Here is a 27,826-nt window from a genome sequence, read left to right as displayed (position 1 = left end):
TACATTTACACGCTTTACGGAAGGCTTGTCTGAAGCATGGCCAACAGCCGCAACACATGCTCCTCTGTTCTCTGGTCTTGCATAAACGTAATTGGCTGGCTCTGCACTGGGTTATTTGCATAAGGCGATCTGATTGGCTGACGCATGCGTTGATGCTGAAAAGTTGAGAAATGTTCAACTTCTGCTGAATAAAAGTTTATTGATGTTTGTACAAGCCAATGGTTGGGTTTATCCATATTTTACCCAACCATGGACTGTAACAACTCTGAAGCTTTTTTAGAGTGTATCATGCTTGCCTGACACCCTAAAAGCAATGGATCAAGCCCAAAAATGTATATGCGTCATCAAAATATCCACACAATCCCAAAGTTTCCAATGGAATTTTTTGTTATAAGATTAACAACGGGTACCAAGGTACAAAGCAATACAATCCAGTGTACATCCTCAACAGGCTTATTCAAATTAAAAGCAGTACTTGCACTGATAAAAGTCCCTAGCTTTTTTAAACCAATGATAGTTGGTATCTGTAAATAATTAGGATACAGAAGCACCCTAACATCTTGTCCACAGACACAACTCTGAACATCAGGCCAACTTGAGGAAAGGCTGCACCTGCTGACAGCAGATGAATAATGTAGAAACAGGTGGAAAAACACAAATCTTCTGATAAGAAACTAAAACACCTGGCTACCATAAAACAATCAGCAGTTATTCCTTCCTCATATTCAGCTTAACCGCTGCCAGTGTCTCTTTTAAGACAAGCTAAATAGAGCCCAGAACAACATATGCCCTGGGCACTTTCCGTAAAGCTATCACAAAAAGCACAAGAGAGAGAGAGAGAAATACAGACGAATGCCAAAAAACAAGTGATGTCACCTCAATTTTCACCCACAATTTAAAAAAACAGTACGTCTTACAAAGAAAAATAAATGAGCCATGTATAACAATATCCACTTTAATACCCTATGATTTAGGATTCTTGACAGGGAGTTATTTGGTTATGCAATAAGAAAACAACATTACCGGATGTTATCAAGTTTCTACATTACAAAGTTTGTAAATGTCACATTTTTAATTTCATGGAATAGCAGAACTGCACATCATCACATCACTTCAATTGGATAGATCCCTTTAACTGTAACCACGTATTTTGAGATGATCCGAAACATTCTGAATGGACCCTGACGTTGTCTAAATATTTACTTTTCATGCACAAGTTTCCCAGAGCCCCCACGCAGACAGTGTTTACTCTGGAAATACATCAGGAATGTAGCTCAGGGAAGGTTTAAATACGAGTCTGGCGCTGGCACTCAGTCAAACAGTCTCTGACACTACAGTCCTGTTCCTGCCCTCATTACCCTGAGATGATCCAGGTCGTTGGTACAGTTTTGACAGATGTTCAGGTTGATTTCAGAACTGGGAATGATGCTGCATAACACGTTATAAAAATGTAGGATGGAAACCACACCCCCCAAAAATATTTTTTATATGAATAATATTTCACAACCTTTAAGACTAGCTTGTTAAACATCAAAACCATTTCCCAAAATAACCAACACTTTGGTTTATAGGATGACTAATCAGCTAATCTTTCGACACAACTTCTGATGCACTTCTCACAAGGTTTCCAGTATTTTTAGTCATACGACCAGACGCACACACAATAGAGGTAATCACAAGATTTTGTGTGCACTTACAGAAAGGAGAACAATAAGTACTAGTTTACTCAAAAACACAGCGTACATGCATATTTCCGTACGCCTATTTAAACGTGTGTAACTCAATAACTTCACCCTTTGGTTCTACTTTTTAAAAAAAAGAGCCACAAGATGGGCAGGATTTTCCATTGCATTTTCTTGTTTTAATTCCCAACCTCTAGCGCGAAACGCTGAATATTGCCTCTGGCAACAACGGTAAAACGTCTAACGTTGACGAGTGGTAGGGCTGCATTCCACAAGGGCTAGAGTTTCACCACAACAACCTCATGACATCAAAATATAAAAGCGGGAAAGATCGGGAGGAGGGTGACCTCAGAAAACTTCTACCGAGGTACTCTCTGATAGCTAAAAACGCTACCCCCACTTTTCACATGCACTGTTTACATAACAGGGGAGCATTAGTGGAAGGTTTCCAAGGGTTTAATGAACTCAAGAGAGCTTGTCCGTGTTAAGGGTTCTTTTATACTTTAAAAGAACATGATAACATTGACAATATTGTTACAGAGAAGTAGATGCTAATAGAGAAGAAAGTGTGTGATTGTGTTTGTGTGAGGGTTCTTTGAAGATAGACTGTAATGAATGAGAGAAGATGCATGATGATGAGGTCACAAGAGCACCCTGAGCACAGCAGATGAAATATTTGTGGGAAGGAGTTAGAGATGATAAAACGACACAGAGAATACAAAAAATATTTTACAGTCTTCAAACTGTATGATTGTTGGAATAAACATAACTATAGACGGTGTCATCGGACGCACGTGCGGTGATGCAATTACGCATCGGATCGGAACTTTACTTCCGGTTTCTGTTTGTTTAATGATCTGACTAGTTGCTGAAACTGAACTCTTGAACAAATACCTCGTCGAAAATAACATGTTTTGGTGAATTAGGTAATCTACATGTGGTTTATTTTGCTTGTTATATAAATAAACTACTTTAAATGGACTTTGTTGTTATTTATTCTTAGCGGAGTTTACCCGAAGTTACGTGTTATCCACGAAAGCAGCTGTTTATGTTGTTACTGCTGAAACTGTCTATAACTTTGAAAGAACTACAATGTTACCATTAAATATTTAGTAGACATCTACTAAATTACACCTGCTTTTTGTAGGATGTATTTAGAATTTGAGTAACAGGTAGGGCTGGGTGATTATATATAAATATACATAGTTAAAATATCAATACATGGGAGTATCATGATATTTTGTTTGGCAATACTGTTTCTTTGTTGTTTTCAGCCATTTCCCTGAAAACAAAGATGCAGATTTTTAATTCCAGTGTTAAAACCATCCTTCTGTGGAGAAAAACAGAACACGAAGGACTGGAAACAAGCATCAAAAGAAGAAAATGGAAATGGATTGGACATACATTGAGAAAACCAGAGTCAAACATTACAAGACATGCACTTGATTGGAACCCCCAAGGTGCGAGACGCAGAGGAAGGCCCAAAGACTCACGGCTCAATGACAGCTTTCCTAAATGTATATCCTATTATATCCTTAAAAAAGGAAATATCTCAATTTATACCATGGGGCTGTTGAATGCTTTATTCTGATTGCTTGAGAAATGTTCGACGGGTATGCATTATTTTTCTATAACCGCACACCTGACCTTTAAAATGTCTTTAAATAACCACCAGAGCAATGTCTGTGGTAATCATGATATAAGCAGAATAATTGATTCCGGTCCTTTGAATTATTTGAAAATAATGCACACCTGCGGCATGCTGCATTAGCACCTCAGGTGTGCATTATTTTTTAATAATTAAACAGCCCGTCAACAATTTTTCCTTTATATATCTTCTTGCTTTAATATCGCATCGCAACCCCATGTATCCTCATACGTATATAGAACCCTGTGAAATCAGTTTTTTTCCCCTAATTCGATTTTAATTATTCACAAAATCAAAAAATGTTTTCCGTTTTTTTTTTTCTGAAATCGGCTTTTAATGGTTAAATTAAATTTCAGTAACCAAAAGGCATATCTTATCAACTAAAAACATTAAACAAATACAATTGAACCTTTTTTTTAGGTTTTATTTAAAAATCACATAAGGGACAATATTCTTTGGCTGTCACTGTAACTGCAATGTACAACTATGCTACTGACAATCAACCAAATGTTTACTTTTTCTTTTAATCATAACCAACAATCAATACTCATCTTGTTTTACTTTTCAGGAGTGGATGATGAATTAGTCCCCCCTCCCCAAAATTGGTGGTAAAGATCTCTTTCATCATCTCAAAAAGCATTCACGTGCTTATTTTAATGAAAAGTAGTAAGTGGTCAGTAGGTCTACTACAGTTTTTTTTCTTCAAATATTTTATCAAAATAATGTTTTTTTTAATTGTGGCAATTCATCAATTTTAATTATTTGAATAATTATTTATCTCAATAATTAATTACCATATCTCAAGATATCAAATATATATATCGCCCCCAGCCCTAATAAGAGTTTTGTTTTGGTAAAAGAGCTGGTGTGATGTATTAAAGAACGAAGTGATTTAGGAAAACACTTTTTTTTGCTTTGTACACGTAAACTACATAACAGCATGCAGTTGTCCCACATAAATAAGCATTTCAACATAAATTCCATTAATCATGTAAAATAATGATCGCAATTAACTACATCAATGGGAAAATCTGAATTATGTTGACCTATTCCCAACTACCCTCACATGAAGTTATTCATACAATAAATAAATCCTACATGATAAATCTAATAAGTGGATAAGACAGTGACAAAGGAACAGTCAGGGAACAAAGACACATGCAGACAGAGAGATTAGGGCAGAGGGGGGAATTGAAAAACACATGGCAGGAACCAAGCAGGAAACGCAACATTCCATTCTGGAAAGGTCTGGCGCTGCAACCGTGGAGAAAGCATAAAGCTCAGCCTCCCCCTGTGTCCATGACTCCCGGCACAGAGAGAGATTCTCACACTGCTGTACTGGAAAAGAACTAGGCCAAGAAACTCTGACACATCTGCTCCTTCTCTCTACCTCCATTTCCATGTTCGCCGCAATATGTCTTCGGTGCATTAATCCACCTCCTCCCTCGATTGTGCTGCTTTCTTGGAACGCACCCGTGATTCATTTCAATGGACTGCGTTCTTTTAAACATGCAAGAGGGGCCTGATGTGAAGTGAACGCAGAGAGAAACCAGAAGCAACACTTGAGGCCATCACACTTTCGTTTGCTGAGTATTCAGGGCAGAAAATTCCTAATTGTTGAACGTAGTTGTTTGTAACAGTTGCCTTGAGGTAATTGACTAACTTCTTACATCTTCCGAAAAATCTTTAAACAGACATAAACTTTACTGGAATAGTTTTGAGGAAATGCAATCTACTCGTTAAAAAAAGTCACATTTTATAACCTTAAATAAATTATAAAAAAAAAAGAAGTGCATGAGAGATCTTGCAAACCTGTATGCCATTATGGCAAAAAAGAAATCCAACATGAGTCACCAAATAACTCGCTCTATTTCTTCTTTCCCCTCATTCTCTAACTGTAAGAAGGTCTCTATAATGTGGTTTTTCCCCCCACAAGTCCCTGATACAGGCCCAAGTATTTGGAAACACAGCGCTGCTCCCCTCGACTCCCTCTTAACCCCCCACCCACCCACTTCTCCATCCAAACCCTTAATGAAAAGCATGTGGTGGAGAGATGAGATCCCCGATTCATCTTTGCCACTGAAGCTCTGCACCAGTTTCCTTCATCTACATAAAAAGATAAATTTAAGCACCCCCCAACACACACACGCACTTCCATTTTGTCACGGTTTATAGCTATAAAATTTAAGATTTATGACCTAAGTGACAATGAACAAAGTTATGGTCATGTACGAGACAGATGTGGGGGTTAAAAGTGGCAAGATCTTGGTCAAATGTATACACTGCTTAATATGTTACATATTATAATCTTTGTACTATAGGGCCCTACGATTTCCGTGAGGCGGAAAACATGAACGGAATCACGGAATCCAAGCATAAAAATGGAATTTACTGTACAACACAGAATGGCAGGGAAAAGTGGTACATTTTGGATTTTATTTTTAAAACCCATAATAACTTATTTTTAAATGCTAGATTTTTGACGTGGTTTCATTAATGGGCAAATAAATTGACAGAAATGGGCAAAAAATATTTTCTTTTGTGTAACGTTGGACGTAAAGAAAGGTTGCAAACAATGACAAACGTTGCCTCATCAGAGCGCAAGCAGCTTTCGTCAAAGCCCGGGACACAGCAGACAAAAGAGGTCCAGTATAGTTTCTTCCGTCATCACCTTTCGCGCACACATGTCCGCACTCTGCACATCTTTGAAAGTATATTTACAGGATCATTTACAAATTCCGGATAGATGAAGAAAAGTAGAGGATCTTTGCAAACAAAGTTTAGAACAAACAAGAAAACAAAGACCAGAAATGCAACGCTCTTTAAAAGTGTATATAGCTCGTATACAGTATGATCCTCAGACAACATGAGGGCTCACCACCGAAGCAAACAGCCGTACACACAGAAGCACCGACAGTCAACACATTCAAGTCAGTAACCTAGTTAAACATTTGGTTGATTTTCAGTAGCACTGTTGTAGTGAGAGCCAAAATACATCGGCCTGAATGTAACTTTAAATAAAACTTTTAATAAATTGTTGTTAAATGGTATATATTAAACTATATTCATGCGTTCAACATACACACAGGGTCTCAAAGTATGCGTGGTTACAAAAATTTGGTGGTACGTGTACAGCACGTGAATATTATTCTGATGACGAAATTTGCGTCACATGCACTGTATGCAGACCCTTGCGTATTTGTAAAAACTAGGTCGACCAATTAATCGGCAAATCCAATTATAGGGCTGGGTATTGGCAAGGGCCTCCCGATACGATACGTATCATGATACATGTGTCATGATACGATACGTTTCACGATACGTATCGCGATACAATACAATACGTTACATGTTGCGATACATTGCAATACTTTTTCTTTTTTTATCAAAAATGTAAAAAAAAATACAGCTGAACACCTGCAACTCTTTGGTGTTTTTAAGAGTTCTGCCATTTTCTCACTCCCTCTAACTTCTGAGACATTGGCCGAATGACCGTATATGGCAGACAACTGGACAGTGACAACTACAGCAGTGGCCGAGGAGGTCGTTTGACGCACACAGAGGGATTTTATTTATTTTTTTTTTAAATATCAATAGTAGAGATTGAAATATCGATACACTATCGATTCAGCTAACTATCACGATAGGTAGCTGTATCGATATTTTTGCACAGCCCTACTGATGAATATGTACCAATAAAGATAACAATAACTATTATAGTCTCCTCCTCATAACGTTTGTTGCAGACGCAACAGGAAAGATAGCGGGGAAGCTCTGCTACAGCTCTGCATTACAAAGTAGTAGAGCACCTTCTACTGGTGAAATTAAAACTAACATTAGCGCCATATGCTGATTGTTTTGACACATGATGTGATCTTACGCACCGCAGGGGATTATACATAGCACCAGAGGATACATCGCACGTGGATGTAAAACCAAGTAAAAAGGTACAGAACAATACAGTTCACGTTGTCATATTATCTATTACAAATTATATACCTGTATAAGTAAGAAATAGATTAGATAGTAAGTAAGAAATAGATTAGATGCTGCATTAGTTGTATGTTTTCCAACAAGGTTGAGAGGATGCTAACATTGACTACCTGCAGTTTTATGATCACTGTACACAGCGCAGTAAAGTCAAACAGACATAGCGTGCTGTAGTTTTATGATAAACTTGGTAGCATGCCTGACCAAAATTAAAAATGCACTCTGTAAATAAGTTTGGACAGCTCATTTGCGTACTGACATGGTTAAAACTTATCTGAGTATAGTTATTTGAAATTGTATATATATTTTTATTTTGCAATAAATTTCAACACAACTTTGTTTGAGCTCAGTGAATGAGTTATGAGTGTTGTGTTTGAATTCAGTAAATGGTCAAAAACTATCTGTCAATTTATTGGTTATCGGTAGTTAGTGCATACCTTTGTTATCGTAAAAATCCAATATCCGTCAACCTATAGTTAAACATACTTCTAGCTTAAAGTGTTCTGAGTTGTTGTGGGGTTGTTTTTATGTAGTAGATTATGTGTTTTGTATTACTAGGTGGTTCATGGTGGTACTGGTCCATGTCAAAAGACCTCCCAAGTTTGATATTCTTATTGACACATGAGCTGTGTTTTTTTTTTTTTTAGTTTGATTTTATAGTTTGCCAGGAAAAAAATAAAACATCTGATAACCTATGCGTAAATACATAGTACAAGTATACATACAAATACAACTCTCCTCTACAAGCCACACGGTTTGAAGGATAATTTATATCCATAGCTATGTGGCAAAGCATCAGCACCACTACAGTAAGCTAATGAAAAGATTTTGGCAAGGTAACCAATCAACCACACAATTTGACTTCAAAAATACCTATATTTTCCATTCACCATAAAGGTGAATAGTCCAGTTGCATAACTGGACTACCTGAAATTTCCCATTATTACGGAAATTTTGCGTAACACATCCTGTTTGAGCAATAAACAGACTGAAGATGAGAGAGTGGTAAGACGCTAAACCTCACCCATGGTGTCTGAAATATGGTGACACATTCCAGTGTCTGACTTCAATGCCCTGAGGTAAGCGGATACAAATCACACTGCATGCTTCCAGTGAAAGCATTAGGTTACACAAGAAGTGTAGATGACACTATAGCCAACAATTGTAGGGATGCAACGAATGTTATGCAATCAAAGTTTTTCGGCCCAAAATAGCAAAAAATCATAATTCTCAGAGACTTTAAAATGCATCACCACATGTCTGCTGCATTTAGAAAGCGTGCACACCTCTCACTCTATGCTGGTTGCTATATAGACCTTTTGCGAGTAGACGTCACAGTTACGTCACTGCAAGCTGCGCGCACAATGTGGTGGCAGAAAAACAGTGGAAATGAATTAGACACGAGTGAAACGAACAATATAACTCACTAGAAAATGTCTTGTTGCGCTGTTGAGTGTCAGAATAGGAATGCCAAAACAATATGACCTTCATTTTTATATTATTCCGTCATCAAAGACACCATTTGAAGATAAACGTAGGTGTTTATAGTTGCAATAAGCCCTTAAACGGACAGACTGGAGTGATGAAATCATTTGGAAATCTTTTAATAATTTGAATAGAAAATAATTGGAGAAGATGTCCGTTGTTCTGTCGAAGTCTGTTTTCTCTATGTGTTTCTTATAGCGTTTTCATCACGTTACGTTTATTTAGAAGGATGATTTCATAATATCAATAGTAATATCACCATAAATTAAATATTTCATAAATTTTCAGTTTTCTATTACTTCTTTTTTTACCTTATATCTTAGCCTATGTGTTCTTCCTGTTTGTTCTAAAATTATGATGTTGACATACTTAATAAATATAGCACACACACAATGTAAAGTGTTAATAATATATATTAATAATATATAAAAATATATTTGTATGCAAACATAATAGTTTTATAATAGTTTTAGAGCAAACACGTAGGCTATTAATATAAGGAAGAAATAATATAAGGATAGAAAACAGGAAAATTATGAAATATTTAATAAATTCTATTATATAGGATACATGATAATATTGCTTTTATATGTACTTTAGCGATTCATACTGTAAACATTTTTTTTGATTTACCAATAAAGAACAATACACATACATTACATCCATGCACATATCTCAGTAGCCAAGTCATTTAAACTTTTAATTTATCTAAAAAATAAAGGTAACGGGGTGAAAACACTATAAGAAACATTACACTAAAGAGAAAAATAGGGGAAACAGACTTCGACCGAACACTGGATCCATAAAAACACAGTTTATCGCTAAAACACTTTACACCGCTACTTTAGAGCTGTCACTTTCTGCCACCAGTTGGGCTCCGCCCACAAAAAACGTCATCTCTGTTTGCAAACACGCAAATGGTCTATTTGACAGCATCACCAAAAACGCTAATGTTCGGTTCAATGTATTCACTTATTTCACTTTTTAAATAAGTCTTTTCACTTATTTGGCCGAATAACATAAAACATTAGGGTTCCAACCAACTAACTAATGTTCAATGATCGATTAATCAATGTCTTGTATGTTAAACATAATATCAGAAAGCACAATTTTAATGAAAATTCTTATTTTTTAGGGATGCTCCGATCGATCGGCCGATAATGCTTGCTATGTTTTTCAATGGATTACGGTGAAATGCTGCTACATCCAAAAGCCAGGGGGCGCTCTCGTGCAGAAACTCAAAATGCGTTGTAGACGAAGAACAATACACACGCAGCTGTGATGACACGCAGCTCCATGAAATGGCTGAAGGATATATTTATATTGCTGTTTTTCAAACCTTTTCAGGTATTTTCATGATAATAAAGAATATGTTTAATAATTATGTTTGACGAGTGTTGCTTTTTCAAATGCATGTTATAAACGACTCAAACTAACAGCGATTTTAGATCGATAAGGACTTACTGATCAAAAGCCGTAGTACATGAAATAGCTGTAATAAGATCGGCTGTCCGATTCAGAATAGTGATCGGCCACGTATTATTAGTGGAGATCGGCATTGATCGGAGCCTCCCTATTATTTTTCGTAGTGTTTTTGTAGCTCAATGTTAGAGCATTGCATTAGCAGGCGAATGTTATGGGTTCAACCATAGATATAATGTATAAAGGCTAGATGTGTTATGGCGGAGTCTCTAATGTCATCATCTGGCGGCCATCTTACCACAGGGCGCTCGCTCACTCGTAGCATTGTGTTTAATGTTGCATGCTTACAAACGTTATTAACGTGGCTATAATTCTGGATGCTTTAACATGTTTCATGAAATTTTTTTTTTTAGTACAAGTATGCAGTGTCATAGGTACATCTTTGATGTTTATAACAAACCAAACCGTTTGAAAATCGGTAGAAAATTAACCAAGTTATGGTCATTTAAAAGTACATGCATCATTAAAACTCAATGCTACGAGTGAGCGAGCGCCCAGTGGTAAGATGGCCGCCAAATGCGGACGTTCCACTCAATTGGCCAGCAATGCGGGCGAGACATCTAGACTTTATACATATCTATGGGTGAGACTACAAACACCCCTTTTCTCTGTCAAATATGCACCAAATTCGAAATGTATGTTACATTTTGACTACAAATATGACGAACTTTAAGATGAATGTTTCTACGGGTGAAATGCTCCTTTAATGAAAATTCTTATTTTTCGTAGTGTTTGTGTAGCTCAATGTTAGAGCATAGCATTAGCAGTGCGAATGTTGATAAAAAGAAAATGGTTAGCTTGAAAGCCCTGTAAGTTGATTTGCATCAAATGTAAAATGTACAACAAAAGAATGGGAACAAACAGGGGTTAGGGGTCAACTTGCAGTAGACTCTAACCATAGTAAGGATACTGCTTACTGCTTTTTAAAAGATAAATTACATGAACTAGCCCTAGTTAGCATCATGCCCATTTATAGGTGCATGTCTAAAAGTGTGATTTTGTTTTAAATGGACATGGTCGTTTCCTCAGCCTCTTGTATTCTCTGTTGGACACAACCTAATTGTAAAGCTTCAATAAGCAGTGCAGATTTTAGGGTCCTAAAAGCTCAGTGGAAAAAGGCAGTTGGGTGATTTGGAGGCTGAGTCAGCAAGCAGAACTTTGGCCCCTTTTGAGAAAGAGGAGGGAGGCAGAGGAAGTAAGAGATGGAAAGAGATGGAGAGAGAGGAGGGAAAAGCGAAAGAGAGCTGACATTCCTGCACCGTGAGTCAATGCCGCTAGGCACTTTTCTGGCAGTCATTCGCTACCTTTACAACTAAAAGCGCTCTGGCTCTTCCATGAAACTGTTGTGTTGACAGGAAGGGAGAGGATAGCATCCGAATGCTGAATGTACTTAATAAAGCCGTGGGTTCGTTCTGTACATTTCCTGGAGTGGCGTCCACGGCTACCCTAGCAACTTTTTTTGGAAATCTGAATAAACAGGACCTCACGGCATTCCGAAAGGGGCGCACACCAGAGCACTTAAATTAAACGGACTCAATGAAAGCATTATAAGGCAGGACCTATGCTTCTGCTAGCAACCGTTAACTAGTAAAGTGCAATTAGTTGCACCTAATAAAGGCGAGTCTGAAACCCTGAGTGGTCCTCATAACTTAGACCCATGCTTTGATTTACAAAACACATGACTGCATTCCTGCCCTATGTAATGTGCATATCTGTGTTTTCAGCTCCCCCTCGCCCCTGGGCAGCATTCCTCAGAGGAGAGAGGGGTGACATCCATCCACAGGGCCTCTACTGAACCCCTGTGCAGTTTAATTCATTACTGGGGTCACGCTGAAAACTGCAGTCACAATAAATAAAGGTGCATGACTGACAGTTAATAATATGATGCATCAGTGCTATTTGTAAACTGAAGAACAACGAAGCACAAAGATATATAAATCTATATAAACATTATTATGAAAAGACATTTGCACATTTATAGGAACTTGTATATTTAAACATGATTAATTGTTAACCCATATCCATGTAACGTTATGTCTTAAGACCATAAGGAACAGGCTGACATTGCAGTAAATGTGTCAATACAGTGCATGTAACGTTACTCATTTTACTCTTTATTAGGAAACAGCAATGTCTTTCTTTGACTGCAAGAGGGTGAAAACTACCTAAAATTAGCATTTGTAAATGCTTACGAATGAAATGATATAATAAAATGCTCATTGTTTCCTAAAAACAAGCCTTGTATGTACATTTTTCCTCAACGAAACTCTCTGAGATTACGACTGAATAAAACACATAATTACTAACATGATTACATCAAATAATAATCATTCACATGTGTAATTTATTTACCTTCATAAAACCTCGCGAAGATCCGCTTACTTTATTTCGACCTGCCGCCGGTTCGGTACTTCAGAAGTTTTTATGTCCGTTAAACGTCTACTTCAGTTGCATCCAACGCGTCTCGCGCGCTTCACAAAAGTTTAAAAGCGTCAACCCGAGGGGACTTTCCGATATTGTTTGCACTTTTCCTCAAATGAAACGCGTTCACCCTGCTCCATGACATTTTTTGAGTTGGAGAAATGTGTTTTCCAGTTGAAATGCGCCGTGAGGGGAAGGACTGCCCTCTTCTCTGCCCTCTCTGTAAAGAGGCTGCAAGCAACGAATACTAATCATTAAAAGCTGCGCATATCAATCGGATTATGACATCAGAGTAACGCGAGAGAATTTCGAAAGTCCAGCTTCCTAATCGCTCTCGCGGTACTTTGATGTCAAGTCTAGTGACGCCTACTTAAAAGAACCCGTACGCCCTGCAAAAAAAAAAAAAAAAACACAATCCCCCTCGCTTAGAGAGTTTAAGGCAATCCAAAGAGTTTTTGCAAAGCTAGGAGAGCCCTCCTCCGGATTGTTCTTGCCTTTCTGTTGGCTTTGAGAAACGCCGCTCAGGCGAAAACAAGACAAAAAGCTTTTGTTCATCTTAAGATCGGGAACCCGTCATGTGTTGCCTCCAGGAACATACTTTTAATAGATTCGATGTATTTTTCCATATCTTTCTGTAATAAACATCTATCAAAAAATGTTAATCTTATCTTTGCAGGTGTTTTTGTTAAGTAATGCAGATCTATTAATGCGTTTTAAAACATAGCCCCATGCCCATGTATGCCAATGAGACCCACAAATGACTTTTATGCACCTGTGACACAAAAAGAGTTGCTCTTCAACATTTCCTTGTATTATGAGAACATCTGCACAACAAAAGCACATAGTTGCATTTGTAAAAGCTTAATGAAGGTGGCATGACATCAACTATATGTGCTTAAAAGTTGCCTTTCACTAAATAAACAATAGCACACCCTACCTCTATCCTTTCTCATTTTCTAAGATGAATAGAAACTAAGGCCGAGCTTTACTTTTGTTTGATGAAGTAACGGTCTAATATAGTTCAATGGAAATGTTTGTCCTGGGGTTTATAAATTTTACTACGAAGATCAAACCCATACAAATATTTATTATTTTTTGTACCTAAAAAATACGATTATGCATTTATACTGTAAGCAACAATTAGCATCTCTGAATCAATCAAATACCTTCATTTGTGATAATGGAAAGTGTCTTTAAATGAAAACGGATGTTCACATTCTGTGTGATTGAATTAAGCAACACGCATGCGCAAACGAGTTCCAAAATTGAAAAAGCTTTTGTTTTATTCTGTAGACACCTACAAAACTACATCCATACACAAAAAACCATGCTCTTTTAATTTACACCTCTGTGCAGACACATGTTGACTTCATAGTGTGCTTTCTTCTCAGTGTAGTCTACACATTATAATTGAGCGCCCCTGTGTGGTGAAAATGCATAACAGTGATGTTACATTCACTTTTTGAACCTTAATTTTAATAATCTGGTGTTTTTAGTAGAATAAGAAATAAGAATTGCAATACAAAATAAGTTCAACATTTGTTGTATCTTATAATCTATCAACACACAAAATGAATCTGACCAAATATAATGTTTTCATATTTTTATTATTTTTTGTTGTTATACCACATCAGACTGCCTGGGCCTATCATAATATTTCCAGTGAGGAACATCTATCTCATAAGCTGCAGGTCAAAGATGACAAGTGCCATATGGGGAGCAAAGTGTCTACAGTTTTATATATATTTACTCAACATCTATGAGGGACAAATATTAAATATCTCATCTACAGTTACATCACACAAAAAAGCTTTACAGACAGAATACGTACATTCAAACTGTAATGGGATGACATCAACACTTGAGCAGGAAAAACAAATGACCCATCTCTCAAAAATAACAGTAACAACTGGTCTCCTTATCTCTCCTAAAAACATAATTTGAGAAATTATGTCCCCGTTAGATAATTTGATAGAAAGCGAGTGGATGATCTGAATGTGTATGAGCAAACATGAGCACAGCATACTGTTAGCTGTCCACAGAGAGAACAGGTGCCATCATTTGTATCACACTGAACAAACGCTGAGTGATTAAGGTTGATTGCTTTTTGGGAGATGATGAGTACCAAACCTCCGGCAGGAGAGGGTTTGAGCGTTTATACGTTGCTGAGGGCATCAACCCCAGGCAACACTTTACCCTCCAGCAGCTCCAGACTGGCTCCGCCCCCTGTGCTCACATGACTAACCTTGTCCTCTGTGTCCCACTTGGCACAGCATGTCGCTGTGTCTCCTCCACCTGAAAAAAAACAAAGATGAGTTGAGTTATAAATCGAGTGATGAAGTTTGACGTTTTGTGATATTTTGTGAAATTCTTACCAATGATGGTGACGCAGCCTTTTTTGGTCACTTCCACAACTTTGTCCATCAAGCTTTTGGTTCCATGAGCGAAGTTTTCCCACTCGAATACACCGACAGGTCCGTTCCAAACAATCTGCTTGGCTCTGGCTACAGCCTCAGCAAAGAGCTTTGAGCTCTCGGGACCACAGTCCAAACCCTGGATAGAACGGTAACCAAAACAATTAGGTACAGAGAAAGTTGTGTGACAAAATGAATCATTTATTATTTTAAGTTAAACAGGGAAACCTTATAGAGTGCAGCAGAGATGATGTTTTGTTGTAGGCTAATCCAGAATTTAGCGGGACACTTTTCATGTGACCCATAGACTTCTGTATTATCGCATAAAATAAGCTCTGTGTTTAATAAAAGTTTATGACACTTACACGATTTGTCCAACAAGTTAGTCTTCACAGATTAACACAACTTGTGAATTTTGAAAACAAAATTCGGCTTATTATATTTCTAGTAAAGACATTTGCACTTCAAAATTAATAAAATTTGTATTCATCTATGAAGTTTATCTTGTTGCATAAAACATGCAAGTGTATTGAACTTTTGCTTCTTTTTTATGATAAGTATATAGAAAAAATAAATGGTAATTTTTTACGAGGGAACCAGTGTCCTGCTAACTTCCGGGTTAAAAATATGTCATCCCTGCATCCGTCAATTATTATGTGCATGTCTTACCATCCATCCGGCTGGAATACCATCTGCTACTGTGGCAGTCCCGGTCGTGGCCTTCTCATCAAACTTGTCAGCAGTGATAAAGTCAACCGGAAGTGCGATCTTCACTCCATTTTTCTCGGCCTTAGCCATCAGGTCTTTCACAATTTTGGCACCCTCTTCATCATACAGGGATGTGCCGATCTGAACATCACAAAAGAAAATATTATAAAACTACAAGTGGTAAGATGTTACAAGTGCCTCAGTAAAGAATCTGCAATACATTGGATGACAAAGCAATAAAAAAGTGAATAAGCGGACCCCCTTGTGGATGATATACACAACGGCATTATAATTTAGGATTCATGCAAGGCAGCAGTTTACAAACTGTGGGTCAGGGTCGCACAGTGGGATTAGGAGGGGTCACGCAAAGTCACTTTGTTTTAGTGCTGTAGTGAATCACACAAAAACCATTTTGTCTTATTAATGGCAATAGTTTTGATATCAGGTATTTTGAGACTGCAATTAAACTTACATTTTATTCATACAATGACAATGAAATATAAACTACTCTCTTCTAAAAGAAAGCAATTTTATTGTATTTCTAAATCTTTTTTCTGTATTTTTTATAAAAAAATATTTTTGTGAGCCCTGAGATAAATTATACCCGTCTAAGTGGGTTATGGGATAAAAGTTGATGAACCATTGGTCTAATGGGGTGTACACACCAAACACAAATTCAACTACGTCAATGCAAAGACGCGAATTGACGCAAACTTGTGCGAGATGATGCAAATGGTGCAACAATTGCGAATAGAGCGGCGCAATTGCCGTGCAAACACGCGCATATTTGCGCAAGTTGGAAATATTCAACAAATATTCAAGTGAAAATCTAGAGGGAGTAAAGCAACACACACCAAACTCGAAGTAGGCCGCATAATGGGGCATACACATCAAATGCGAATTCAACAATTTGCGAGACGCAAACAGACGCGAGCTTGCGTAGGGCAGTGCGAATGACGCAAAGTCATGATGCGAAAACACGCTATTCGCCTTAAACGTGTCTTCATGCAAGTTGAAAATATTCAACGGAAGCAAAACATTTACATGAGACAAAGTTAAAACCTGCAAGTGGGTGATTCTCACGAAACCATTGAAACACCACGGCACTAATGATTTTAGCTTTAAAATGTGTAATATGTGTAAAATGTGTTCTACCTTGCACAATGTGTGATTTCAACATAAGAATTTATAATTGGAAATGTTATCTCATTTTCTGCTGAAATTCTCATTACCGCAATGTGTCCGGCTGTGTTTGAACATGCGTTATGTTGTAATTTAATCAAATTAACACAAAAATATTAAGAAAAAAAATAAATTGATGTTTTGCTAGACTACTTTAGATGACAGAAAAAATATTTACTGAATATTCATGTATAATAATAATGAAGAAAAATTAGGAAAATGATGTGTCCATGCCTGATGTTCTCATCCTTCGCAACACTTTTTGAGAACAGTTTAAGCACACATACAGAATTTTAATAAAGTTTGATTTTGAGTGACCAAGCACATGGACCAGTTACTTCAAGATGGCTACCAGGTAAGATCATTTTTTTACAGTAATTTGAAATATTGTCTTGTCAGAATGCTTACACAACATTTTGATTATCATTACCGCAACAGATGCTTATTAAATGTTAATTTAATTAATAGAAGCATAATACTTTGATTTTAAATGCATGTGCAGAATCTCCAAATTATGTTCTTTCAGGTTTGTCATGTCATTTTGAAAATATGTCAGTGTTGATGTTTTCTGACTGTTGCGGTAATGAGATTTTTTAGGACTAATTTTTTAAATTATGTTACAAAAAGTGTTAAATAAGTAAAAGTTTTTAAATTAATGTTCCCATTTACTCCAGACTTTGTTTTTCAATGTCTGGTGGGAAAAAAAGTAAATTTAAGCAATTTTTACATTTTCATGCTTGACATTTTTAAAACCAAGTTTTCGTGGGAATCACCCAAGTAATCTAAAGTAAGGAACGCGATGCTTCGCTTTTGGTGTATACACAGAAGAGCAAACAGATGTGGGACGATGGGAATGACTTATGCTGCGTTTACACCAGCAGCGGTAGAGGCGGCAAGCGCGGGTGATTTACATGTCAATGCAAAGACGCGATTACACGTGGATTATTATTATCCTGCGGGACGGTACATGCAGTAAGCGTGGCGCGAATGCGCAGAACGCCCCACCCGTTCATTTCGCGCCATTCGCGCCGTGCTTACTGATACTGAATTAAGTGTTGCCGCGGGAAACGCGCGAGTTGAAAAATCCGCCACGTTAACCAATGAGGACTTTGCTGTAGTAGTGACGTAATTACAGGAAGCGAGCGGAGTGGCGGAGTTGCAGAAGCCCCTCCCATGATGCGAATTTCCCCGTGAATTTCTCGAATGACTAGAATTTCACACGCGGCTTTCATACGTAAATGAAGTGAGTGAACTCAAATGTTCACGCGGCCAACTACGCGCGAATAGCGCGTTTTTGCCGCCCTACCGTGGCTGGTGTAAACGCAACATTAGCGTTTGGTGTGTACGCGGCATATGGGGAGTACACACCAAATGTGAATTCAACAATTTGCACGAGTACATTACATACAAAGTCAATGTAAAGACGTAAATAGATGCTGATAGACACGATTAGATTCGTATGACACGAAGTTAAATCCCGCAAGTAATCTAGAGTAAGGAACGCAATGCTTCACATTTGGTGTGTACGCAGCACAAGGAATAAAAGTCCTATACATCTAGGATTTGCATGTTGATGGATGAATAAAATCAATAAATTTTTATAACACATTTCATAACCTTTGCAGACAGCTGGAATTAGATTTCTTTGGAGGTTTGGCTTTGGTAACCTCAGTTCACTCACCTCCATGTTGTTAAGAACCTTGAGGAAGGTAAATGCCATTCCTCCACCAATGATCATCTCATTCACTTGATCCAACATGTTGTTGATCAGCTGAATCTTATCTTTGACCTTAGCCCTGTAAACATTAAAAGACCGAGTCAAATAAAGTATTTACACTACATTGTCCATTTTCATTCATTTTACATTTCATAATAATGCAATTTAAGCTTCTTACTCCACAAGGAAAGAGTAAGGAGTAAAAACTTTATTAGACCACAAACAGATCTTATAGTCCTATTGAACGAATGCATTATGGCTTATCAGTGGGTCAATTGCTTCAGTGAACTTTGTTATTGGGACAAACCACACACGTAATGTAATCATTGCAAGTTAGTAATAACCAATGAATGCTTTTTGCTTTCACAAGCAAAAAAATACATAGTATGTGTGGATGTTGTGCAACAATGCAAATCATTAACACTGGAGTCTCTATTTCCACAAGAGGACTTGGCACTTGATTATTTTGACTGACCGTATTCCTTTACCTGTTGGCTTGGCACATAAATTAATCCATTTTAAATGTAAAGTGAAGAGGATGGGATTAATAAACGTTTAAAGGTGCACTGTGTAACCTTTAGAAGAATCGCTTGACAGTGTATGCAATATACATAACTATCAGTGGTGTATAAAGACCTTATATAATGAACTGTATTGTTTATATTACGTTAGAATGAGCTGTTTTATCTACATACACCATGGGCCCCCTTCCATGGAAATCGCCATTTTGCGCTGCCATGTTTCTACAGTAGCCCTAAATGGACAAACTGCTTTACAGAGCATGTTTCATCACTAGATCAAACTCACTGTCACATATGTTTATTGCATAACCACATGAACGAAAGTATTTTTGGAGTGTCATTAATGCTTACTGCAGGGTTCTTGCTCCCAGTACATTATCTAATAATATTTTTTTAGTGCATTAGCAGTTCAGTATATCTGGTGAACCTTTACTTTAAAAATTCAGCCCCAGTTTTCTTTCTCTCGCCTCTGTCTGTGATTATAAGGACCTTTTATCTCTAAAACCAAAATGTCTCACCCTCCGAGGATGGCCAGGAAAGGTCTTTGGGGTTTCTCAAGGGCCATGGCAAAGTAGTCCAGCTCCTTCTTCATCAGAAAACCAGCTGCCTTCTGAGGGAGGTTCACTCCAACCATGGAGCTGAAGCGAGTGATATGAAAACAATTAACTTGACCAATCTTTCTTTAGTAGACTAATACTATTTTTTGTAATAAAGCAACCATGGAGCTATGTGCCCTGTGTGCAGTTCCAAAGGCATCATTGATGTAGACGTCACCCAGCTTAGACAGGGAGGCGCGGAAAGAATCGATTTCCGCCTGACTTGCTTTGGTCTAAAAATTATCAAAATCACTTATTAGCTTATAATTATGATGTCAACTGCAGATTAAAACATTTAACTAGACATAAAACACTTATTACTTTAAATGGGTAAAAATTATGGCCCATCTATGACAGCCCTGTAACATTCTTATAATTATATGTCCCCTTTAATTGAAAATTCTTATGTATTGTGCTCTTTAAGTAAAAACAAAGATAAGTGACTTAACATTTTATTAGAAAATGACCCAAACTGGATATAAAGGGTCATGAAGCAGAAGTTTCTAATGCATCCATTTTAAAGGGGCATTCCACTTTTAAAAAAATGCTAATTTTCCAGCTTCCCTAGAGTTAAACATTTGATTTTTACCGCTTTGGAATCCATTCAGCTGATCTCCGGGTCTGACGCTACCACTAGCATCGCGCTCAAAAATAACTAAAGTTTTGATATTTTTTTCTATTTAAAACTTGACTCTAAGATTGACGGAAAATTAAAAGTTGCGCTTTTCTATGCTGATATGGCTAGGAACTATACTCATGATATTATGCAGTGCCCAAAAATAGTCCCCTGCTATTGAAAGTTACCAAGGAGCACCGCGTAATATCATTGCGCCCCCCTGCAGCCATGTTACAGCAAAACAAAGTCCTTGATTATTACGCCAGAATGAGAGTATAGTTCCAGACATATCTGACTAGTAAACCTCAACTTTTAATTTTCCGTCGGTCTTAGTACACGATGTCCCTACAGAAGAGTCAAGTTTTAAATAGGAAAAATATCAAAACTCTTTGGTTATTTTTTTAGTGCGATGCTAATGGTCTAATCAGATTCAATTGATTATGCTAAGCTATGCTAAAAGTCGTACCGCCAGACGCAGAGTTCAGCTGAATGGATTCCAAAACGGTAAAAATTTGTTTAACCCTAGAGGAGCTGGAAAATAAGCCCATTTCCCAAAAAAGTGGAGTGTCCCTTTAATTTACTACATAAAATGACTTACAATCGCTCTTAAAGTATAGTAAAAATAAAAAGGGTTACAGAAGAACCTAATGGAGAAAACTCTATATTCATTTAATCATGATCATGTTACTTCTGTCCAAAAGCACTCAAAGTTCATGAAACTTGAACTATAGTAAATAGGGATGCATATCAATTAATCGCGATTAATCTATAGCAGAATAAAAGTTTTTGTTTACATCATATATGTGTGTGAACTGTGTATAATAACTTTGTATAGTTAAATGCACACACATGCATGTATATATTTAAGCAATGTTTACATGTGTATATACATTTGTATATTTATGTATAATTTATATTATATATAAATATAAATACTTAATATATAAATATATTTTTTTCTTAAAATTATACATGCATGTGTGCATATTTATATATACATAATTATTATACACAGTTCACACACATATATGATGTAAACAAAAACTTTTAATCTGCTATAGATTAATCGCGATTAATTGATATGCATCCCTAATAGTAAATTAAACGCTGCAAAGGTGCCAATAAAATCCCAGGGACCAAGTTTACTGTATTCGCATGCGAGACCATGGCAGTTTCCCATTTTCTGTCCCCACCCCGTCCTTCCTCCCTTCTCTCTTTGCCAGCATGCATTCCAATCAGGGCCATGAGGACCATAAAAGCCACATGGACAGATATGACCTTCCCACAAATGTCAATGGGGTCAACTGTATACAGTATCTCTGTATACAGTATCACAGCCACCTCTGGCCTTTGAGAGTAGCAAACTTTTCTTTGTGGATATTTCACTTGCACGACCTGTTTTAAAGCTTATTAGCTACTTGCAACTTAAATAGTTAGTAGTGTAAAAGTAAGCGTCCATCAATTTCATTTCAAGCCACTGTTCCTACTGTACTAGATGCACTTTAAAGTAGCCTCTGCCCGAAAACTGACCTTGTTACCCGATGCGTCTTTGCCTTTGCCCTCTTCGGCCACGTGGAACCGCAGGTTCTCCAGCAGAATGACAGAACCTGCCGGTGGGTCTGCACAAGCCTTTTCAACTTCTGGACCCACGCAGTCCTTCAGGAACTGAACATCTCTTCAGAGACAAAAGTGACAGAAGAAATTTAATATAGATCAGTGCAGACATGTGAACAGCAAATTGTATATCACTGAAAAATGCATTACTATTAAGATGTCACTTTGAGTATTCTGTACTTCATAAATTACTAGCGTTTATGTAAAAAACACATGCAACTTCATCCCTGTTGTCAAACAGATGTGGAGTGATTTCCCCAAGTGCTAAAGGTTAAGGTTATTAATAACCAAGATTTAAATACCCGTGTAAATATGTGTAGGTTAAGAAGCACGTGTTGGGTATTGTAACTGTCATAGCTCTCTTACTTTCCCAGCAGGCTCTTGAGTTCTGCAGCAACGGGCCCCAGAGAGTATTTGTCTGGCATTGGGACACCATCAGGTCGACCCAAGTGACTCATCAGGACTACAGCTTTAGCTCCATTGTCCAAACAGTGCTTGATGGATGGGACCGCAGCCTTGATTCTGAGCATATATAGATTTTGTTAGATACTAATAGAAAGGGGCCAACATGACATTATTTAATCAAGTCAATTAAATATAATGATTTTACATATAATTTTAGTAGTTGATTTGTGGTGCATTTATATCATGCAGATATTACCATTTAATACAAACATGAATACATTTCATTTGATTATTTATTTTTATTATTATCATCATCATTATCACCAATGGCGCATCATGGATCCATTGAGAAAGAAACTAACATGAACAGTTCAGAGTATAAACTTTGCATGTCATGATTACAATCATTTTAAGGTATTAATGAACCTTTATACAACAATATTGGTATAAAATGAATAGCCCACCTCTGGTTATTTGTTATTGTCTTGTCCTTCATGGGGACATTGAAGTCAACCCTATAGAAAAGAGACAAAATAACGTCAATAATGTCAGCTGACTTCAAATGCATTACCTACAAAAAATGTTGCAATTATGTCAAACATAATATCATCCATAGAAATAATTTTAAACTGTGAGAGTAAGAATAACTAGTAAGACAACTTTTCCAAGCTGAATCCCAAGGGTTTTGAACCTTTTTCACATCAAGGCCCAACACATTTTTTTACCATACACAATATTCTGGAGCTTGGCAAAACTAGACAGATGTATATTTGTTACAAAAATAACTAAACCATTAAAAATGATTAGAATTTTAGTTTATTTAATTGTTCTGTCTTATTATTAACATTTTAGGTAATACTGAGGCCCCCTTGGAAGTTTTTTTGAGGCCCCCTGTTATTGACTATGCTAAATCCTAAAGACTTAATTACGCAGGCGGCAGGCGTGTTTCCAATTGTTTCCAATGGAAGCGCTGCGCTTTTCAAAAAAAGCCAGCAGTTGGTGTTTTTTTGTCACGCCCAGCGCAGTGGTTTTTCTGCACTCATTGCTGATCACCGAGAATTGACAAATATTCAACTTTGGGTGAAAAAAGCTGGCAGTTGGCGTCCACCAGGCATTTTTAGCTGCATTTAAAAGCTTTGGTGTGCACACACACCCTAAACGCCACTTACATAAAAAAAATGAGATAATAATATTACCAAATGCTCTCAGCATGTATTATATATTCATCAAATAATTTTGGTTAAAATCTGCTTAATTGCGACTTCAGGTCATTCAGAGGTACCGGTTTGTTGCCAGAATACATTAAGAGTTGTATAAAAAAAAATCATACAAGAAAACATGACAGATGCACTTGACAGGGTTTTGCATCTGAGCTCTTCAATTCATTTTTTATATTCAGTTAAAATGTATAACCCTTAATTTACAATATATAAATTAAAATTTTAATAAACAATGTTTTAAATCTAAATGCATTGAATAAAACTAATCTTTTAACTATTATTTAAAGGGGACATTTCACTTTTTAAAATGTAAAATAAATCTTTGGGTGTCCCCAGAGTAGGTATGTGAAGTTTTAGCTCAAAATACCATATATAATTAATTATAGCATATTAAAATTGCCACTTTGTAGCAAAAATGTGTCGTATCGGGTGTGTCCTTTTAAATGCAAATGAGCTGATGAAATGCAAACACTGATTGCCATAATGGCAGTTTGTTTGCTGAAATTGAAACTCAATTGTGCCGTCAATTATTTTCTCTCTCCCTCTCTCTGCACTAAATGACAGTCCCGTGGTTGGACAGTGCAGATTAGAGGGTGGTATCATTATAATAAGAACCCCTTCTGACATCACAAGGAGAGCTAAATTTCAATAACCTATTTTTTTACATATATGCAAAGAAAGTTACCAAAACTAAGTTACTGGATTGTTCCTTTTCACATTTTCCAGGTTGATAGAAGACCCAATTATAGCACTTATTTTCAGTCATAATTTCATTATATGTCCCATTTAAAAGCTTCTCAATTATGTTTTATAAGCATAGCAAATTAGCAATGTAGAATGTTGAGTCAACAACTATTAAGGCTGCGTCCGAAAACTCTAAATTGCTGCCTTCTGAGGCAGCTTTCCAAGGCAGGAAGGCATCAAGGCATGTCCGCAGTTAGGTTTACTTCCTGTCTCCTGAGATGATAAGAATGCGATTGGTCGAGCCTGGTCGAGTTCAAAAAATAAAATTGTGGCCAAGGAAGCGACTGGAGAACAAATTTAGTGTAAATAAAGGTAGATTTTTACTTTTTAGACCTTTTAATTAGCCTGGGTGCCAGCCGATCTTAGCCCCGCCCACCACAATTTGAAAAACGGGGAAGATCGGTCTGGGGATTCACCGTTGAGGAGCTACTATGCGAATACCAAAACCGGCCGACGAATCAAATTGTGAGGGCGGGCTTTATACGATGATGGACAGATGATCAACAGTAACGTATCAACCACGTCACCAAAGAGCGCGTGTGTTCAATCTGTTTACAATGAAATGGCTGCCGCTGGTGAATTCAGATGTGTGGATTCTGACATTGAGTCTGTCCTAAAAGATATCGACAGAGCATTGATTTAAAAAGAGGAACAGAGAAACGCGATCAAGGCATTTGTTTATGTTTTCGCCGTCCTTCCTATGGAGGACAAAGTTAAAGAAGCAACTGAAATGGGTATCATGGCGATGCAACTCGGTGTGCACGACGAGATGGATATAATTAGCGGTCGTTGCCAGCTTCTTTTCGGAAGCCTGGAATCGTGACTGCTGAATAAGTGGAGGGACATGCTAGGCTCCGATATTTTTCAAGCCAACGTAATGGGTAGCTATCGTCGTGGATGAAGTTCACCTAACGTACAAATGGTAAGAGATCTTACTGTATGACTTAGTAAATACTTAATGTTGTGATATAAATGAAATGTTGTAAACATAGTAGGTGTTGATGTACCTTCGCTAACTCAGACTTAGTATAATTACAATGATGTTAGTATCATTGTAGCGAAATTACTAGCAGTTCGGTCAGGCTGCTAAAGACGCCATTTCAACATCACACACTCCGTTGCTCTGATTGGTCGTATGTCTATCCAATTGAGTGCAGAGGCATTTTTCGGTTGAGACACGCCTCATAATTTTAGGTCAATGGAGCGGTATCAGACTCAAATTCTGACTAGAATTGAGTATGACAACGTCAGGCTACCTTTTACTTGCATTTCTAGTGAGAAATTAGTATTGTAGTTTTTAAATATGTGATTAGTTATCACAAAGGCGCTCTCTGTTTATATTTCAAACACGCTGCCTTTGAAGTGTGTCCGAAAGTCTTTCTCTGAGCTGCCTTCATGCCTCCGAAGTCATTTCCTCATGAGGCAGCGAGACAACGAGTCACTGTCTTGAGTTTTCGGACGCAGCCTAAATAATCCCCGTCTATGGTCCACTAGGAGCACACACACTACTGCACGTTCACACGGTCACCATGACAACTGTGTATTATGTAATACTAAGGTCCCCATTCTTCTGTAAAATGAATCAGGATAAAAAGCACAGTTATAGATCATTTTGCACAAGCTTATTAAGCGATATTAAAAACTCACAAGGCAGTGGGTCACAAAATCAGATTTGATAAGCACCTCACAACAGATGCGAACTGGGTGCAAGCCATTACAACTGTTAAAACTATGGTTAGACATTTGAACAAAACCCAAAAAGTCTACAAATGAGTCAACCAAAAAGCTTCATTGGAAGATTTTGATTATGAATCACAGAGAGTGGGCGGGGCTGGGTTCAATGAAAGAACTGCGCATTGGCTGACAATGTGGACCGAGGCCAAAGACTTCCTGGCAGGCCTTTGGGTTTTAGACAGCGTGTTGAATACTAAAGGTAATTTATGTTAAAACATCTACGATGAAGAGTCTGTTAAAAGACATAAATTACAAATAATCTTTAATTATGTATATAATAAGAAAATTCCAGAGCAAGTGTGGGCACCCAACCTAACGAGTACGAACCTGCCATTAAACTAGTGTGCATACTTTATACATGTATAAAACAACCATGGGGTGCTAACCCATGAAACGGGGTAAAGCTAAACCTTAAACAGTCTGGAATGTAAAAACGCACAGGTTGCCGGTGTGATACAAAAATAAATGACCATTTGACATTTGTAGGGTGGTATCGTTTCACCAAGACATTTTTATGGCGTCTATGGTCAATTTTGCATTGAATATCTACCATCACAGAAAATCACCAGGGTAACGCAACAGACAGTCAGTATATGATGTGCGTGCTCTTGGTATATATGCCATCCTGCACGTATCTGGGATTTCTAAAACGTGACGCGTGACAGATACACTTCCGGTTATCAATGATTGAACGGTTTAGCGTTTTAGTTCATTCACATAACCGTAATCGATGCCAATACATCATGGTAGCTTGTCATATATTCACTTAGCACTTAAAATTGAAGGGTAACGTTATCGATGTGTTTGAATAACGGAACGTTTTGGAAGCTTCCTTCGTATTTCAACGTTGACGATTCACACCTACCTCATAATCACGCGCTTCCCCTTCACATCCACCTTGTCCAAAGTGAGTTTGTTTGATAGAGACATGGTGGCTGTAGACTTGCAGTAAAACTCTTCCTCGCTCGTGTGCTGCTGCTGGGTATGAGATTGAGTTCCCGAATGAGAATGACCTTAGCTTGATGCTGATGCACACTGAGTGGGCGGGACTAGTTGAGGTACGCGTAGGAAATAAAGCGCTCATTGGATAATGAGATTGTCGATCAATCTAGTGTATCTAAGGACATAGGATGTGTCAACAGAAGCGTGTTGTAATTTTGATGCCCGCATTCCTGCAAACACAGCAGCATACAATTCTAAGCTCTGTCAGGTCTGTATATTCTCAGTTCAATAACTTTCAGATAAAAAAAATAGTAAATGATTTATTTCCCTATGTAAGTTTTGTAAAGTTACATTTCATCTTTAAATATCTGTATATAATCTAAATGCAAACATAGACTAATAGTCCTACTTAAAAAAATCAATTGGCTATTTATAGCAAAAGTCCTACATGTGACATTGTAAGTCCCTGTAGATTCTTAAAGGGATAGTTCACCCAAAAAAGAAAAATTCTGTCATCATTTACTCACTCTCATGTTGTTACAAACCTGCATACATTTCTTTGTTCTGATGAACACAAAGGAAGATATTTTGAGGAATGTATCATGAACCCCATTCACTTCCATAGTATTCTTTATCCTACCACGGAAGTCAATGGGGCCTCAGATTGGTTTGGTTACAAACATTGCTCAAAATATCTTCCTTCAT

The 27,826-nt window shown here is 37.4% G+C and overlaps 2 protein-coding genes across 4 annotated transcripts in view; both read right to left on the bottom strand.

Annotated features, from left to right (window-relative positions):
- amot (angiomotin) overlaps positions 1–12,920 on the bottom strand; it is a 35,003-nt gene extending 22,083 nt beyond the window's left edge. For 2 of the 3 annotated variants that reach the window (XM_073871120.1, XM_073871121.1), the window contains exon 1: positions 12,640–12,919. The gene's annotated coding sequence lies outside the window, so the exon portion shown is untranslated. Of the gene's footprint in view, positions 1–12,639 lie in introns of all 3 variants that reach the window. The other variant, XM_055180767.2, reaches the window with a different exon arrangement.
- A 1,376-nt stretch (positions 12,921–14,296) lies between these two features.
- Positions 14,297–27,203, bottom strand: pgk1 (phosphoglycerate kinase 1). Its single transcript, XM_073871119.1, has 10 exons — positions 27,045–27,203; positions 22,946–22,996; positions 22,443–22,598; positions 21,993–22,137; positions 19,979–20,079; positions 19,769–19,891; positions 18,694–18,808; positions 15,792–15,971; positions 15,084–15,261; positions 14,297–15,003 (listed from the first exon to the last, which is right to left on the bottom strand). Exons 1-10 carry the CDS (start codon positions 27,107–27,109, stop codon positions 14,864–14,866), a joined length of 1,254 nt encoding a protein of 417 aa, XP_073727220.1. The 5' UTR covers positions 27,110–27,203; the 3' UTR covers positions 14,297–14,863.
- Between the last annotated feature and the right edge of the window lie 623 nt (positions 27,204–27,826).

The sequence above is a fragment of the Misgurnus anguillicaudatus genome, chromosome 9 (assembly GCF_027580225.2).
Source record: "Misgurnus anguillicaudatus chromosome 9, ASM2758022v2, whole genome shotgun sequence".
Classification (NCBI taxonomy): Eukaryota; Metazoa; Chordata; class Actinopteri; order Cypriniformes; family Cobitidae; genus Misgurnus; species Misgurnus anguillicaudatus.
This window is presented reverse-complemented; position numbering and strand designations above follow the sequence as displayed.